At 41.5% G+C, this 17,577-nt stretch overlaps 1 protein-coding gene across 1 annotated transcript in view; it reads right to left on the bottom strand.

The window, feature by feature from the left end:
- PDGFRB (platelet derived growth factor receptor beta) overlaps positions 1-17,577 on the bottom strand; it is a 132,046-nt gene that overhangs the window by 17,659 nt on the left and 96,810 nt on the right. The window contains exons 7-15 of the mRNA XM_083352291.1: positions 13,066-13,258; positions 12,318-12,433; positions 8,687-8,813; positions 7,311-7,516; positions 6,663-6,757; positions 5,783-5,915; positions 4,372-4,476; positions 3,949-4,059; positions 2,007-2,160 (exon numbers count right to left, since the gene is read on the bottom strand). Of these exons, the coding sequence (XP_083208417.1) occupies positions 2,007-2,160; positions 3,949-4,059; positions 4,372-4,476; positions 5,783-5,915; positions 6,663-6,757; positions 7,311-7,516; positions 8,687-8,813; positions 12,318-12,433; positions 13,066-13,258 (1,240 nt within the window). The remainder of the gene's footprint in view (positions 1-2,006; positions 2,161-3,948; positions 4,060-4,371; positions 4,477-5,782; positions 5,916-6,662; positions 6,758-7,310; positions 7,517-8,686; positions 8,814-12,317; positions 12,434-13,065; positions 13,259-17,577) is intronic.

Genomic DNA, 17,577 nt, shown 5'->3' with positions numbered 1-17,577 from the left:
CTGCGTGGCTGTCTCAGACACTCCATTAATGTATGGAAGTGTCATCCAAGTGGTAGTTGTAGACCCGTCATCAATTGGTCACGATTCCCAGAGCCGGCAGCAGTGTTGAACAAAATCCACCATTTATCCATTCTGTGTGCATACATGATAGAGATATGTTCATTCCTTGGATTTTGCTGCTAGTGTGCTGCAATGAGTGTCAATTCTATTGAACAGCGTCTGAATGCAGCTGATCTTATGAGCAGTGGGATGGTTGTTATCATTATGCAAAATACAGTTGGTGTTCGTGGCTTTCCAATAAACACTTGTAGAGAAACAGCAAATGGGTTCGGGGTTGATCAATATGTTCAGAAATGCCAGAGCATTGTTGTTCTCTTCCTCTATTGTAAACTGGAGGAATATATTTGGAATATATTTGCTTTCCTGCACTGCATATGGACAATTTTTCAAAATATTTCTTACACTATGCTGGGACTAACAAAAGTGGACTTGGTAGTTCTTTGTTACTTTTTATAAGCTGCAAGTCAATGTAACTGGAAGCCTCCTGATTCATTTTGAAGACAATTTCTGTATAAATGGATTGTGACTTAAAAGTAATTTTCAGATGAAACAACGCTCATCTTAAATGAGATAACCATCACCCATTATAGTTATTTATTTTATTGTAAAATGTATTAGGTACCCATCTTACTGCATGGTAACTCTGAGCAGCTTACACTATTAAAAGATAGATACCTCAACCCAGTGATTTCATGTAGATATTAAAAAGTATCAAATACCAAGAGTACCAAGCCCTGTGACACACCAAAAGATAACTGCTGAGGACTGAATCTCACTTTCTATAAACACCTTTCCCTGGAGAAAGGAGCCAAACCAGCACAAAACTCTGCCACCCAGCCTCAGCCCCCATAGTTGACCCAAAAAGATTCCATGGTTGATGGAAAGTTTCTGAGAGGTCAAGGAGAGCTAGGATGGTTGCACTACCCTATATCCTGTTCTCGTCAAAGATAATTGACAAGTGTGACCAATGCTGTTTCCATTCCATAACTGGGCCTGAATCCTGACTGAAAGTGACCCAGATAATCTGTTTCATCCAAGGCCCTCGGAAGTTGCTAGGCCACCACCTTTTCCACAAGCTTCACCAAAAAAGGGGAGGTTGGAAAGTGGATGAAAGTTGTCCAGGCTGGTGGTCATTTCCAGGTAACCAGGCAAGACCTCTCCCCAGAATGTCATATGGACTTGCTCCACACATGAGATCCAACTGGGAATGATTCAAAGCAGTTTTGTTCATCGGGTGTTGAACATATTCTATTGTACAGCCCTGAAGTTGATCATCTATGCACCTTTGTCCCAGGAGGGACTGGGTGATCCAGTACAGGGCTGACAGGTGACATTCTGGGGATGCAATAAGGGCAGAGAAGTAAAAGTTGTTTTAAGTCATGTCTGGTGGGAGTCATCCTTTGTTTTCCTCCAGCAGCACTCTTAGCATCTCTTAACCCTTTTCAGAACCCGCAACTCCTCCATGAACCATGGGGGGAATTGGGAGTGATATGTCAAAAGAGCTGCAGAGGCACGATCCTGTCCAAGACCTTGGACGCCCTTAGGTTCCACGATGTTACTAAGGCTTTGGCAGGACCATGCAGCAAAACTGCCAGGATATCCCCCACTTCCCTTTAGAGCCCAATGATATAATATTTTTTAAAAACAAAATAGTGAATAAGTCCAATCTCAGTTGAATTCACTTTAATTGTATTCTTTTTATAAAGAGGAAATAATCCCCAAAGATCTTTTTCAGGGTACCAGGATTATTAAAACTGGAAAAGGGGCAGGGTTTGGGAAGAACACAAAACTCCTAATCCTCAAAGCTGTGGCACTTCCAAGAATAAATCTATTCTGTTTTTTTTAATGGATTTTTGCATGTGTTTCTGTATTAGTAGGTTTTGTAGTTTGCTATATAAGTTGAGTATGACTATATAAATAGATACTGTAATCAAATTGACAGGCACCTCTGCAGCCGGTCCACACGCATACCATTCCCATACAATTCTGCTTCTTGCTTGGCCTTCTCACTATAGCACTGCAGGAAGGTGTGCTTGTTCCTATGTAGATAGTCCACCAGGTCTCCATAGCGACAGTATTCAGTTATGATGTAGATGGGACCTGTACAGAAAAGGCCATTTGTATAGAGAAAAGGTCAAAGAATACCTTTTGTTCATAAGCTAAAGATGGACTTGCTGAAGTTGCAAGTCTTTACAAGCATTTGTTTGGGGTGTGGACATAACTGAGCACTCCACTGAACTTCAAGACTATCATTTCAAAACAAAAGCTAATCTAGAATATTTCTTTTTTGAATACTAGATTTTTGTGCAATGGAACATTTTACTTAGAAAAACAATTATTTTGGCGAATCCCATGCATGTAGTGATATAGTCCAGGTAAAATAGTATTACTTATAAGTGGAAAATAGACTTCCCACACTTTTTCTGTATATCTGTGTCTGAGAAACAGATTAGTCTTTTTTCAAGCATTAAAATGTCACTGCATGCTTTTGTAGAAGCTTGTAAACATACCCTCATATTTCCCAGATATACACACAATTTTCTTTATTAAAAACCAATAATGCTGTGTCAATGGTCATTTGGAACATCATTATTATTGCCAAGTATCGGAATAATACAATGGATTGATATATTTTGAGGATACCTGATGGGAAAATTACCCTCTGCTGTTTTGATCTATATAATCAAATCAATATTGATTGTAATTGCAATCTGATTTCAATAAAATATTGATTGTAAATAAACGATCTAGCACATATTGAGTGCACACAGAGACTGCTGTCCCTTGGAACATTTATATAACATATCTGCCATCTGCTGACTATTTCTCTACAAAACAAGAACCTTTAACTGGATGAGCATGTGAACCAGGTCCTTGTACCCTGTTTCTACACTGCTCTGATTGCTTTCATTATTTGGATTAAGTAATATTTCATTTTCTTTAATAAGAGTCGCAAATACCTGCACAAATTACATAGCATAGCATACCTCCACTAGCACTGGACCCTGTTCAAAACCAAGAAAGTAGGCAGGACATGCAAGTTATACTTTTTAAAAACTGTAAAGTGATTTTACACATTTCAGCAGGTGGCAGGAACAGATTTATTTGATAAAAATAAATATATCCCAGTGTAGCTATATCAGATGATTAACATGTTATTTACAAACTTGGTTATTTATATAATTTTAAAAGCACAACTGAAAGACAGCAATTTTGATGCAATGTGTTTGGAAAAGAGTATTTTCAGAACTAAGTCCCATTCACATTTGAATTTGTTTGTGATTAGAACAATCTCTATAGTATTAAAGGCTAAAAATAGCAAATAAAGTTACATGTATAATGGTTTCAATAAAACAAACAGGGTTTTCATTATACGTCAAAGATGGCCTTGTTCAAATGGCACTCACCAAGTGGTAGCATACAACTGGCCTTGGCTGATTTTGAAAAGCTAAACACGATTAACTGTGATTAGTAATTGGATGGCAGACCAACTGGGAAATCCAGGGCTGTGTGTTAAACTGGGATGTTAAAAAAAAAGTCTTGGAAAGGCAACACAAATTATTAGTACAAAATTCTAACTACATCTCTCCATGTAAATCAGCAGGAGTTGAACTTACATTCTAATGAAGAAATTGAAATATGTAGTTTGGAAAGAGATATATGGTAGTGTTCTAATTTGCATAGGATGGAAATTGGGAGGGTGATAAAGGGCAGGTTATATCCTTTTCAGAAAATAGGATTAGCTTATCAACTAATGAAAACATGAACATCTCCATCTATTTGCCAAAATCCGTGCTAAATCAAAAGACTGCAATTGCAGTAAGTGGAAGAAAATGACAAGGGTAGAGGCAGAGATCCAGGTTGAAGAAATTAAAATGAAAACAGTACCTCCTTTGGTGCAAGCACCAAGCAAGTTCACAATGTTCAGGTGAGGCCCAAGGTGGCTCATGATCTTCAGTTCTGACATCAGAGCCTGCTTTTCACTGCTTCGGGCTGTGGCTGTAGGGTGGATGAATACAGTAATGAAATAGATACTTCTTTAAAGGGCTTATAGGTGAAGGAAGACTGGGACAATCTTGTTGGATACTCAGCCAGATTAATCATGTATGCTACTATATAGATAGCATTACACATTATGGACACTGTTATGCATGCTACATGATTGGTACCAAGGATAATTGAACAGGAAGATAGATAAGCAATGAATATGGCAATATATTGTTAACGTAAAGGAGGAAGGCAGGCATGGAAGACAGCATGATTACTTGTATTTCCACGGGCTGGGAGGAAGAAGAAACAATCCAAACTCACACTTGAGCATTTTTACAGCAACTCTCATGGTGGACTGGGAATGGCTGAGGCTGTGAGCAATTGCTTCCACCACACGCCCAAAGGCTCCAGAGCCCAATGTACGCCCTGCAGCAAATAGAAGATCAAATAGTTATGTATTTTTGCTTCCTATAAAACAGCTGAGAATCATAAGATTGCAACAATCAAAAATTCTGATTAAGTTAAAATAAAATATAAAATACATCCTCTTCTCCAACTACAAACAGCTATGGTGGGGGGCAGCTTGACAGAATTGTTGTATGGACTGTTCTTAATATGAAAGTTTGGGCAGAAAGAGCTATGCCACAGAGAATGACTTAAGGGTGGACCATTGCTGGCCTCTCCCTGACCTGGTAAAAGTGCGATCCCAATTAGCACACCATGCTAAATGTGACCAGTAGGGGCAGAGCAATTACAAATTTCAAGCTTCACATTCTCGGATGATTTGTTTGTTGATGTATTAAATTTCTAGGTCTCATCACTTCAGATTACTCTCTAGATCAGAGGTCTTCAAACTTGGCCCTTTTATGACTTGTGGACTTCAACTCCCAGAATTCCTCAGCCAGGTATGCTGGCTAAGAAATTCTGGGAGTTGAAGTCCATAAGTCATAAAAGGGCCAAGTTTGAAGACCCTTGCTCTAGATAGCTTCACAGAATTTAAACAACAATACCAATATTCCTCCTTCATTACTATAGTCTTAACTGTCAAGGCCATTGTGATAATATTCACGAAATACAATTTAACAACTACATTATATCCAGAGAACCACAGTGTGTATTGTTTATAGAAGCTGCTGATTATTTTTCTAAGCTTCCAATGCAAGGGCCTTTCCCTTCTGGCATTAAAATGGCTGATGTCTCCTTGGCAACCTCTTTTTTTTTCCTTCCTGACTCAGCCTTCATCTTATTCCCAGCCCAGTTCTTTCATCTTTATTAAGCACCTCAGCACATAGATTCGCAAATGTAAATTACTGGCTTTCCCCATAATGTTAAGTACTGCATATTGTATTACATTCTAAAAATAGTTATGCCTATCACTCATTTTTCAGCATCCTTTAAAAGTCTCTGAAAAGTATGCTGCAGATCAAAGAATGAGGCTTCACAATCTAAGAGCCATCTAGTGAAAAACGAGACTTGGCCCTTGAATTCTGAATGCAAGCTTCCCCAACCTTATACAGATGAACTCTCATCCTCTGAACTGTCCTGGAGAAGAATGAGTAAAGTGGTTTCATTATGGACAAAGGCTTTCTGTTGCCCATAGAATTTCATTTAAAAAACTAATTTTCAATGCAAGAATGCTATCTGTTGTTATACATTGAGCAACGGTGGTGTTTAGTGGCATCTGGCTTCTATGTATTAAACTTCTCTCTTATCCTGTTCCTCCTCTTCTCACCTAAAACCAGCCTGTCCCTTGGAACCTCCCAGCTGGAATCATAAGGCAGTTGCATAGGGTCCACATAGATATATTCATGCCCGTCAGAGCTGATTGACTCAATCACCTTCCAGCGAATTTCATATCGAGGCTTCTGGTAGAAGGAAACAAAAGAGTTAGAAGATGGCAGGGCTACATAACATGCAGCCCACTGCAAGAGGAGGCTCACTCTGGAGACCTCCTCCTTGTGCAATTTGTGATCTGTCCCTACATGTAAAGGCCTTTCTTCAAGGAAAAGGTGTTGCCTTTCTTTCCTTCAGAAGGTTAAAGTAGCTCAAGTGATACATTAGAACATCAGCAGAAGTCTCTGCACAGAAATCAACAAACCTTTGAAGAAGGATAGCAGCCGGGACTCTTCCACCCATTCACTGGACCCAAAACAGCCATTTAAAAACAGCTCCATTAGCTCTGTTAGTTTGCATGCTATAAAAATAAAAATTCTTCTACAAACTTGAAAAATGTTCATTCTTTTTTTAACATTCTCATTTTGATAATAGGTACACATTTAAAAAGTTGACACACTGTCAGTAAGAAAATTGAGAACATAATTTAAAAAAAACAAAACAGAACATTAATACTATCTCCAACAGCCCTGATATTTGTCCTACATTATGGGGAATTTTGTAAATCCCGTAATCTCTGATTGTATTTCAGATTATGCTCAGAACCTTAGCATAGTAGGCTCACAGTTCATAATAACTGAAGTTAAGCAAATCAGCTATCGTTCTTAGAGCTATTATTCCCATGGCTTCAGAAGTTTGTCTCTGAAATTCAGCATAATTATTCAAAAGCTGAGGACTTAATAGTCTGAGACTCAGAAGGGTTAAAAGCAGATTCTTACTTTTCGCCACAAGAAAATGAGGATCACCAGGAAAAGAACCATGAGAACCACAAAGGCCACGATTACTGAAATAATGATCACTTTAAAAGGTAGATCTGAAACAAGAAACAAACTGAATTACTAAATTTACATATACATTTATGGCCAGTGCTACCCCAATATACTTATTTAGATTCTTAATCCATTTTTCACTTGGACTTAAAATAACATTATCATATTCTTTTTTAGTTTGTCCATGCTAATTACCTACAGTATTGTTGCTAGTGATTTTGAAAACATTTGTGCTTTTTGAAAGATAAATAACATAATTTTTTGCCTGCTGTTCATATATTGCTCTTTCCCTGCTTTTATCTGCTTTTTCATGTTTTTGCCAGTTAAATGTTTTAGCATTTGCTGATGTTTAATAAATAGCATTGTTATATTTTTGATAGCTAAGCTGAGTGGTGTGTGCGTGCTTGCTTGTGATCTGGATACGGGGACTGACTGGGATGATGCTGGGGGCAGACTAAACTGTAAGTTACCCACAGTTGTTAATAGGTGTACGGCACAGCTAGGGGACACAAAACCACTTCTTCCCAGGCCAGTGCAATTACACTGTTGCATATCTACGTGATTCAAAAACGATAAGATGGATATTGCAAGACTCACTGTATGGGACTAGGGTGATCTGCTGAGAGTGTGCACCCAAGAGATTTTGAGCTGCACATTGGATAAAAATAGGCTCATCTACTCTGTGAAAGTGGAGCTTGCTTGTCACAATGTAAATTTTCCGGTCATCTTCGTATGTGAAATTTGTTTGCAGATTCATTTCTTCTGAGCTATTCCCCAGGATCTTGGTAGTTTCCCCAGCACACCTGTTTTGGAAAGCAACCAAAGAGAACTTGACCATCATACTGAGTAATAGGTTACATCTCTACTGTAGCATATTCATATCTCTGCATACCTAAGTGGGTTAGTCGCACTAAAAACTTTTCCAGAAGTAGGTTCTACAAATTCAGGAGCTCCGTGCTTAGCTTCTCAAGCTGCCCTACTACAGAGTCAATTATTCAACTCAGAGCAGGGCAAGCAAACAAGTATTTCAGCCCTCTTCCTACAAGTAAAAAGGTCTGTAATCCAGTCAGTGTTGGACAGGAGAGCACTTGGGAACTCTTTGGATGTCCCCTTGGTATCCATAATGGAAGAAAGAATAAAAATGAAACAAAAAGGAGTCTTAAGTGTGTCCATACTTGGAATGCACTGATCCAGTAACCATATTTCAATATATATATATATATATATATATATATATATATATATATATATATATATATATATATATATATATATATATATATATATATATCATGTGCAGAAAGGGGCAAAATGTTTAATAATTCAGGAATTCCCTATGAGGAAAGCTCTTAAGGACTGAGGCTAAAGCTCAGAAAAAAGGTATTGGAGCATGGACATAAAGCAGGGATAGCAACTCAGAACTATAACCACCAAGGCATCTGTTGACATGCAAAGAGCAGCAGCTATTATTCTTATAATTATTTTGTGGTTCTCTCAGAGTATTTACGGAGAAAGCTTAATGGCCAATAATGTTGGCCAAAAACAGCCACTGTGAGACCATCAGGGAAGGTTTGTGGAAGTACACATCTCTTTTTCCTCCTCCTCCTTCAAAATTATATGGGATAACAGAACCCAGCTGAAAACAGGCCTGAATATGCTCAGTAACCATGGAAAGTTGATGGTCAATTGGAAAAGTGAAAAAAGAGGACAACCTGTTGGAATTGGGTATGTTTAGGGGCTAGGAATGCTGGACAGAAATACCCCTATGAATGTACTGAGACATTTTGATGCATATTTCACTTCTTGTGTGATTCAAATCATGCTCTAACAGGTAGCAGGATCTGAATTTATCCCACGTATAATGAGATTATATAAAAAGAGTGGTCTGCAGGGAAATCCCATGGCAAGTTCTTTCCTGCTGTCCTCCTCACCCAGGGTTTTAAATGCAAAAGGACTCAAAATGTTCTCCTTACCATTTGTCATTATTACAGGTATACCAGGTAACCTCTGGTTGGGGCATTCCTTCTGTAGTACAGATCACTGTTTGCTCACCATTTGTTTTGTTGCTACTATCTCTCAGTTCTGTCACTGTAGCTGGGACTGGTTATATTGGAGAAAAGAATATGAGACAACAAATAATTGGTGATAGGGGTATACAGCTTTTACAAGGGGAGGCTTCCTGAAAGAGGAACGGTACAAAAGGTACTTTCTGAGTCGGAAACATGATGTTTAAATTCCCTGCTATATCTTACTTGATATTCCATTTATCCTATTTTTTTAGAATTGCTTTTAGTTTCATATTCATGCACCTCTGGAATTAACTGGAAATCCCCTAAAGTTCTGGTGACATACAGAGTTATCAGTTACTGAGTAATATTGCTACTTGGAAGATTGCTAATAAATGATGCATTATAGTTATGAGCCTGTGAGTAAATTAATGATCATGTTAAATCACAGTAAACATGGCAGTAATAACTAAAAATAACTAATAGTCAGGCTTGTTTTTATGCACACAATGGTCCTGCATTGAAGACACACTTTAATGCATGTATAGCAATGGGAGAAAATTTCCACCATTTTACACACACAAAAATGACAGACTGAAGGTGCCATAAGATCTTAATTGATGTGAATCACAGCAAATACCCACCATAATAACTTGCCAAGGTGTGGTTTTTCTTAACAATTATTGCATAAACAATAATTGGCTAGGTCTATCTACAGTATTCCAAATCATAAGCCATGGTTTTTGAATAAACAATTGGGTTTACATGACACGCTAGGCCATAATGTAGCTTTTAGAGTTCAGATTAGCATGTTGTATGAATCTAGCCAGAACCCTTCAGACAAATATGAATAGAATCACTTTGGCTAAGGAGTACAAGGATAAGTAATTGTTAAACTGTGGGGAAAGCCAGAAAAAATAATTAAATCTTTTAATTAATAAAATGATCATAGATAAAGTAAGGGTCTCCAATTCCTATTGATAGAGAGCAATTTAGCTTATTGAAGTAGCTTTATCCTATTATTTGTTAAATGTCAAGATGGCAGCTATAGCTTTATGGTTGAAGCCTGGTCCCTTTTATTGTTGCATGTGTGGCTCTTATAAAAAAATGGTGCAGTTTCAACTTGCACTGTTGCAGCTGCCAATTTGCCTTCCCCCCCCCAAAAAAAAATTCCCATTACTTCTTTCCCCACAGATGCCCCTGCATGAAAATTCTTATCATGCAGTGTTGAGTTTCTCAGTAGCTTCTACTGACTTTGACCCAGAGGGCTGGACATGGAAAGTAACACATGATAAAGGAAAGTCTGAAGTAGGAACCACACTTGGAAGGAAGAATGGAAAACTGCTCTTAATGGGACAATTTCAAAACCCACCAGAAATTGCTTTAGGGAAGGAAGAAGCTTTTTGCTCGAGAGCCATAAGGAAACCCTTGAGAACAATGTTGAATGAACATTGCATTAGAAGATAAAATGGCCCATTTATTTGTTAGCCACCATTCTTCTCCAGTAAAAAAAAATATGGTACCCAATCCAAATATTCTGGGAAGTTTACAACAATAAAAATGATATTAAAACAAAAAGCAATAAAGAATACACTATGGCCCATAAATATATCTTAGACATCATAATCGTCCTAATTACAATAAAAGGTTTTAGCATCTTAAGCACTGAAACAATATGAGCTGGGGACAGAATGTTTTGCAATTTGGAGGCTACCCAAGAGAAGGCCTACTTTCTAATCCAGGTCCCTTTTACTTCCTGCCATGATGGTACTTTAAGATGGCTTACCCTACTATAATTTCTTCAATATGTAGTTATTTATGTTTCTCGCAGTGCACCTTCTGGCTAAAAAGGGGAAATCATGCCGTTTCTTATTTTTCACATCCCACCCATTGTACAGGTTTTGCAGTTTTCTGTCTGCCTTGCCTTTGAACCCAACTCCACTGCTCCCTGTCTAGACTGCAAACATCCAAGCAACCACTAGATGGAAGCAAGGCTTTTATTGAACAGCCGGAGATAATAGAATACATTCGGCAAGCAGGACTGATGAAAGGAGCCTCTCCTTGTTTTGATAAGATTCCCCTCATCCTTTGATAGCTGCATGAAGGAGCTGCAAGTGTACCAGGGACACCCTACTGTAATGTAGTGGGTCCGACGCAAGGAAGAGACGCCAGCCGGAGTATGTGTTCAGCTCTTTATTGTGGGGGGTGCGTACTGAGGAACAAGGGCTGCCTGGCCTCCTTATATACCCGGCCAGGGAGGCGGCCAGCCAATGGGGTTGGCCCTAGGTTTCCCGCCGAAACTAGGTTTCCTGCTAAAACCATCCAGGCCAAACACCCCCTAGTGGCTGTTGCTATGCAGATGCCTGCAACTGGATACATAACACTACTGCATGCTAACGTTCAGCTGTAGCTGATAAAGGAGGAATGTGTGGACATTCACAGCTTGCTTCCTTTTCCAAACTGCCCTCCTCTTTTCCAGGTTCTGAAAAGACCACAACAAAAGAGGACAGTCAATTTCTTTGATTTCTCCAGATAGCATCCGCCAGAAATAGGATTATGTTCTCAATCAGAGACCCCAACACAGGTCTATTGAATTCTTCCATTTCTGCCAGTAGACGGCCTTTGGGTTCTCTTTTAACATTGACAAACGATAGCCAAGGGCTACAGTTCTGAACAGATGTTCCAAGTAGGGGCGTGGCTAGCCTAGGAAGCCACAAGCGGTTTCTCTCCTCCATTACCATCTTTGCTCAGGGGGAAACAAGACTATGTGCTAAAATTGGCTCTGGAAGAAAGTTGTTGTTATTATTTTGCAAGAAATCTCATGACATTTTGTCTTGAGAGTCTTATGAGAGTTCATGTGGTATTATTATTATTATTATTACATTTATATACCGCCCTTTCCCGAAGGACTCAGGGCGGTTTACAGGGTGATTAAAAAACCAAAATATAAAAGTTAAAAACAAATTTTAAAAAAATTACATTTGTCCCTGCATAAATAAAACCCCAGTTAAAATAAGATTAATCCTCAGCCTGGGCCAGAGAGCTCGAAGAGCCAGGTCTTCAGGCCCTGGCGGAATGAACGGAGGTCGGGGGCAGTCGTCAGCTCCACTGGCAGCTGGTTCCAAAGGGCAGGCACCCCCACTGAGAAGGCCCTATCCCTGGGTATTACCCGCCGGCAATCCATTTCTGCCAGTAGACTGCCTTTGGGTTCTCTTTTAACACTGACAAATGATAGCCAAGGGCTACAGTTCTGAACAGATGTTCCAAGTAGGGGCGTGGCTAGCCTAGGAAGCCACAAGCAGGTACTCCTTGATTTACTATATGACTGGTCACTTAGCGATTGATCAAAGTTACAGCAAACACCCCCCTTTCAAAAAAAACAAACCCTACCTATGACCAGGTCCTCAAGTTACAACTGTTGTAGCACCCCCATGGTGATTCATCCTACTCTTGGCACACTTAAGTGAAAATTAGTTGCCCTGTCCTGGATATTTAAAATATGATTTAAAATATACGTTTAATGAAATATAATCTTTGCAAAAAGGTTCTTTTGGCTGTAAATAAAATTGACTGATTGATCACAAGGAGGTGTGCTCACCATTAATCTGCAAATAGAAGGAGAGCTCTTTTAAGTCGTCTTCGTGAAATGCTTGGACAGTGTACAGACCTCCTTCACTTGCCTTCACCCTCACAAGGGTCAGAGTAGTTTGATACCTGGAGAAAAAAGAATCTTGCAAGAGTTAAGATAGTGGAGCTTATATAGAAGCACAAATTATGTTACTTTCAAGGGGGAAATTTTCCACTGAGAGAGAGAAACCCATTCATTTTAGTTAAACTAGAATGAATTACTCTTGTGATATGTCTATGGAGATTCTTAGTCATCCAGGTCATAGTTATCCCAAAGATAAGCTGAAGAAGCTTCTTGGAGGAGAAGTGAAAAGTCTTCAAAGAAAAACAAAGTCCAGTTGCCTTGTGAAAAAGCATCTTTGGGATATTCCTGTGATGTTAGATAATCTAGAATTTGCCATCATGTATTAAGTGAGAGCTAACTTGAATGGCACAATGTGCCATTCCATTCTGATTTCTAATCTATTAAATATAAGTTCCCAGGTGCTTGATTTATATTGGACCAATGAGTACAGAGAAAGGGATACAAAAAATATTTCCCTTATCTTTATATTATTACTATTATCAACCTTTTTCCATATAGGTGAAAACTTTATAAAATCCATTAGTGATACTAGATTTTTCTTAGTAAAATGATGTATACAGTATATCAGTATATCAATTAAAAATAATAGATGGCTTAATGCTGCATGTACTAAAATGTTGAGTTGAAAGTTTACCTGGTTTCTGACAAATTCCTGCTATTGATGGTGAAATCACTGTTGCTCTCAGAAGTCAGGGGCTTCTTATTCTGAAACCAGATGATGGTTGGATTTGGATAGGCTTCAATCTGTACCGAAAAGGTGTGACTTTTGTGCAGTTCTGCAAATACGGTCTCATTCAGATCAGTGTGGAAAGTCACAAAGCCATGCTCTGGGTCAGAAAGGGTGAATTGAAAAGACACAAATGGATCTATATTATTATTATTATTATTTTGTATCACAATGTGAGTTAATGATGTGGATAGTTAAGCGGCTCCCTGTTTTAGCACAAATGGACTATTTTAAAAAGCAGCATAAAACTATGGGTTTTAAAGAAAGAACTTCAACTTGAATCTTAACATTACTGTTCTAATTTATAAAAACTGTAACCGAGATTTATTTTATTATTTTAGATGGCATCCTTGAAGTCAAATCCTAATCAAGATTTTTTGCCAACTACTCTGACATATTTGGGTGTAATTCAGTAAAGCAAGTCAACCTTAAAAATTGCCTACTTAAATTAATAAAATGTTAATCCCAAAATAAAACAATTAATTAAAGAACCTGCCTTTTTATGAACAGAATTAGGGATGAATTCAGAGAAAGGTACTCAAGGAGGAAATGACTTCCTGATTGTCAACTTGCATCAGTATGAAAAAGTTATAACCTGGACTTAACCTCGATGCAATGAAGCTTTTTTTAAAATGAAAAAAATTAAATTAAAAGTGCCAGATTAGGTCTGCACAAAACCATGTGGACTGCTTCATTTTGCACCAGTTGGAACTTCCAGATGCTCTTGAGGGCAGCTCCGTGTAGTGTGTTGCAATGGTCAAGACAGGAATTGACCGAGGCATGAATGACCATGAGCAGGGATTGTTGGTCCAGGAAAGGGCATAACTGGCACACAATCCACAGTTGTGCAAAGGCCCTACTGGCCATGAATACCACCTGCTTTTCGAGTAGGAGACGCAAGTCCAGGAGTACCCTCTAGATTATGCACAGGGTCTGTTTGGGGTAGTGCCACCCCCATCCAAGACCAAAGGTGGCAATTCTCCATGGGCCAAAGAACCCCAAACCCAGAGCCACTTGCTCTTGCCAAGGTTCAGTTTCAACCGTTGCTCCCCATTCAGCCCCAACAGCCTCCAGGCACTGCGAGAGAGATGTCATGGCATCACTTAACTCACACACAGGCTGAGACATACAGCTGAGTATCGTCAGCATATTGATCATATCTCAGTCCATGGTGATGGATGATCTCACCCAACAGCTTCATGTAGATGTTGAATAGGAGCAGACAGAGTACCAAGTCCTGCTGGGCCCCGCAAAGCAGTGGGTGAGGGTTGGATCTCTCGCCTCCTATTAACATTGACTGAGTGGCCACAGAGGAAGGAGGTGAACCAGGATAGCACAGGCTCTCCACTCCGAACCCCTGAAGCCGCCCCAGAAGGATACTATGGTCGACGGTATCAAAAGCCATTGAGAGGTCAAGCCTTTGTTGTGCCGAGCGGAGCTGGATCCCGAGTGAATTTGAGTCAGAATTTGGGCTCTGCTTGTGCTTGTTTGCTTTATTGTGAGACCTGGGTTATGGCAGGGGGGAAGGGGGCTTCGATATTGTGTTTCCCCCCCCTACCGCTCAGAGAGTGTGGTGGACCTGGTGGCACTATGGTTGTGGCTGTGGGGTCTGCTGCTGCTGCTGTTCCTTCTCCTTGCCGCCACGGAGGTCACAGCTGTCCCTGTCGTCGTGCCTCAACCCGTTGTTTTGGGTCCATCGGCATTGTCATCAGGCTGCCTCCTTCCCCCCTCTTCTGGACTTGTCCTCTCTACCTCATTATGGCTTTTGCTGTTGCCACCGTTGATTATTCCATTATCATCATGATTGTGGCTTTGGGACCTGCCACTGGCCGACTGAACTTTTCTGAACTTTTCAACTTTTCATCAATTCCATCTATTGGCACCCTCCATTGCCCGATGTTACCGTTACCATCTCCCTTTATATGCCAGCATATACCTTAGAAGAACTTTACTCGCTGTGAGATTCCCCCCTCTCTCAGGAGTATCCATCTGTTTTGCAGAAGATCTTTCTTGATGACGGGTTGTGGGACCCTGAGAGATGGCATGCTGCAAAGAGGAGTTTGAGGGGATTTTTACTGAGATTTTTAAATAAAATTTTAAGGGGATCTGGGAGGGGGGAGGCCCAAGGGATCCGGAATGAACTTGGGGGAGTTTGACCCGGACAGCAGTCCAGACCATCGGATGGTCACGGGGGGAGTAGGGATTTGGGGGTGGACTCAGCTCCAAGTAAGGAGGGTCTTCCTATTTTGATGGTGATTGGGAGAGGCAGAGAGTGTGGGAGCAGAGGGCTCTATTGTAATTGGGGAATGGACCACCGCTGTCTTCAAGCGGTTGCCTGTTCCCACCCTCATTGCTCTTCTCGCTCCCCTGGGGGCATAGGATTGCAGGACCCTGGGCTTAGGCTGGTTTATTTCAATGCCAGGTCTGTGGTGAACAAGGCTCCCCTCATACATGATCTCATTGAGGAGAACGCAGACCTGGCATGCATCACGGAGACCTGGTTGGGCCAAGAGGGGGGTGTCCCCCTCTCGGAATTATGCCCACCAGGCTTCCGGGTGCTTCACCAGCCACGGGCCCAGGGTAGGGGCGGGGGGGTGGCAGTTATTATTACGGAGAGTCTTTGTCCGCGAGTGGCCACTATCCCTCAGATAGGCGGGTGTGAGTCTCTCCTTTTGAAGTGGGGTCCTGGAATTCAGTTGGGCCTATTGATTATGTACCTGTCTCCCAGCTGCGTGTCAGCGGCCCTGCCCAAACTTCTCGATGTCTTGTCCGGGTTGGCGATTGAGTTCCCCAGGCTCATAGTTCTGGGGGACTTAAATCTGCCTTCCATGGGTGAGGCATCTAAGTTGGCCCGGGAGTTCATGTCCTCCATGACGGCCATGGACCTGACTCAAATAATTCAGGACCCGACTCATAATGGAGGGCACACACTCAACCTGGTTTTTATCTCTGGGCAGTGGATTAATGGTCTGGGTAGGGGAGATTTAACCATCCAACCCCTGTCATGGTCTGATCATTTCCTTCTCCAGCTAGACTTTCAGTACGCCACCCCCCGCCACTGGGAGGTGGAACCGACTAGATGGTTCCACCCCAGGTGCTTGATGGACCCTGAGAGGTTCCAGACTGAGCTTGGGACATTTCCTGCTTCCCTTGCCCACGACACTGCCAAGGCCCTAGTGGAAGCCTGGGAGAGGGCTGCTGCTGGGGCCTTGGATCGAGTTGTGCCTTTGCAGCCTCTGACCCATCGTAGATCCCGGGTGTCCCCCTGGTTTACCAAGGGACTCCAAAAGATGAAGCGCCGGAAAAGATGCCTAGAGAGCTGTTGGAGGTCCAGCAGATCCGAATCTGATCGAACACAGCTAAGAACTTATTTTAAGTCTTACCTAGTGGCGATGGAAGCAGCAAAGTGTGTTTACTTTTCCACTCTCATTGCGTCCGCAGATAACCACCCAGCTGCCTTGTTTAGAGTGACCCGCTCACTGCTTAATCAGCGACCGAGGGATGACCCCTTGCAAGGTAGGGTTGAGGAATTTATACAGTATCTGCAGGACAAAATCGCTCAGATCCGGACTGGTTTGGACTCCGACTGGGCGGAATCTGGCGGAGTGGAAAGGGCAGGTCTTGGTTATACCATTTGGGCTGAGTTTGACCCTGTGTCTTTGGATGATGTGGACAGGATTATGCGTCAACTGAGCGCTACAACCTGTTTATTGGACCCATGTCCCTCCTGGCTAGTTTTGGCTGCTGGGGAGGTGACAGGGGGCTGGCTCCAGGCAGTTGTTAATGCTTCATTGACAGAGGGTGTCTTCCCCTCCGCCTTAAAAGAGGCGGTGGTGAGGCCCCTCCTCAAGAAGCCTGCTCTGGACCTGGCCTCGTTAAATAACTATTGTCTTGTCTCCAACCTTCGCTTTATAGCGAAGGTTGTTGAGAGTGTTGTGGTGTGTCAGCTTCCGCATTTCCTGGATGAAGCGGACTATGTGGACCCATACCAGTCTGGTTTCAGACCTGGTTACAGCACGGAAACGGCATTGGTTGCACTGGTAGATGATCTCTGGCGGGCCTGGGACAGGGGTTGCTCCTCTGTCCTGGTCCTACTTGACCTCTCAGCTGCTTTTGATACCATCGACCATGGTATCCTGCTGCAACAGCTCGAGGGGTTGGGAGTGGGAGGCACTGTTTTACGGTGGTTCTCCTCCTATCTCTCGGGCCATTCGCAGTTTGTAGTGGCAGGGGGGCAGAGATCTACCCTGAGGCCCCTTTCCTGTGGGGTACCTCAGGGGTTGGTTTTCTCCCCCTTCCTGTTTAACATCTATATGAAGCCGCTGGGTAAGTTCATCCATGGCTTTGGGATGAGGTATCACCAATATGTGGATGATACCCAGTTGTTTATCTCCACCCCGAGCCAACCCAGTGATGCCC

This window comes from Vipera ursinii (genome assembly GCF_947247035.1).
Source record: "Vipera ursinii genome assembly, chromosome: 2".
NCBI lineage: Eukaryota > Metazoa > Chordata > Lepidosauria > Squamata > Viperidae > Vipera > Vipera ursinii.
This window is presented reverse-complemented; position numbering and strand designations above follow the sequence as displayed.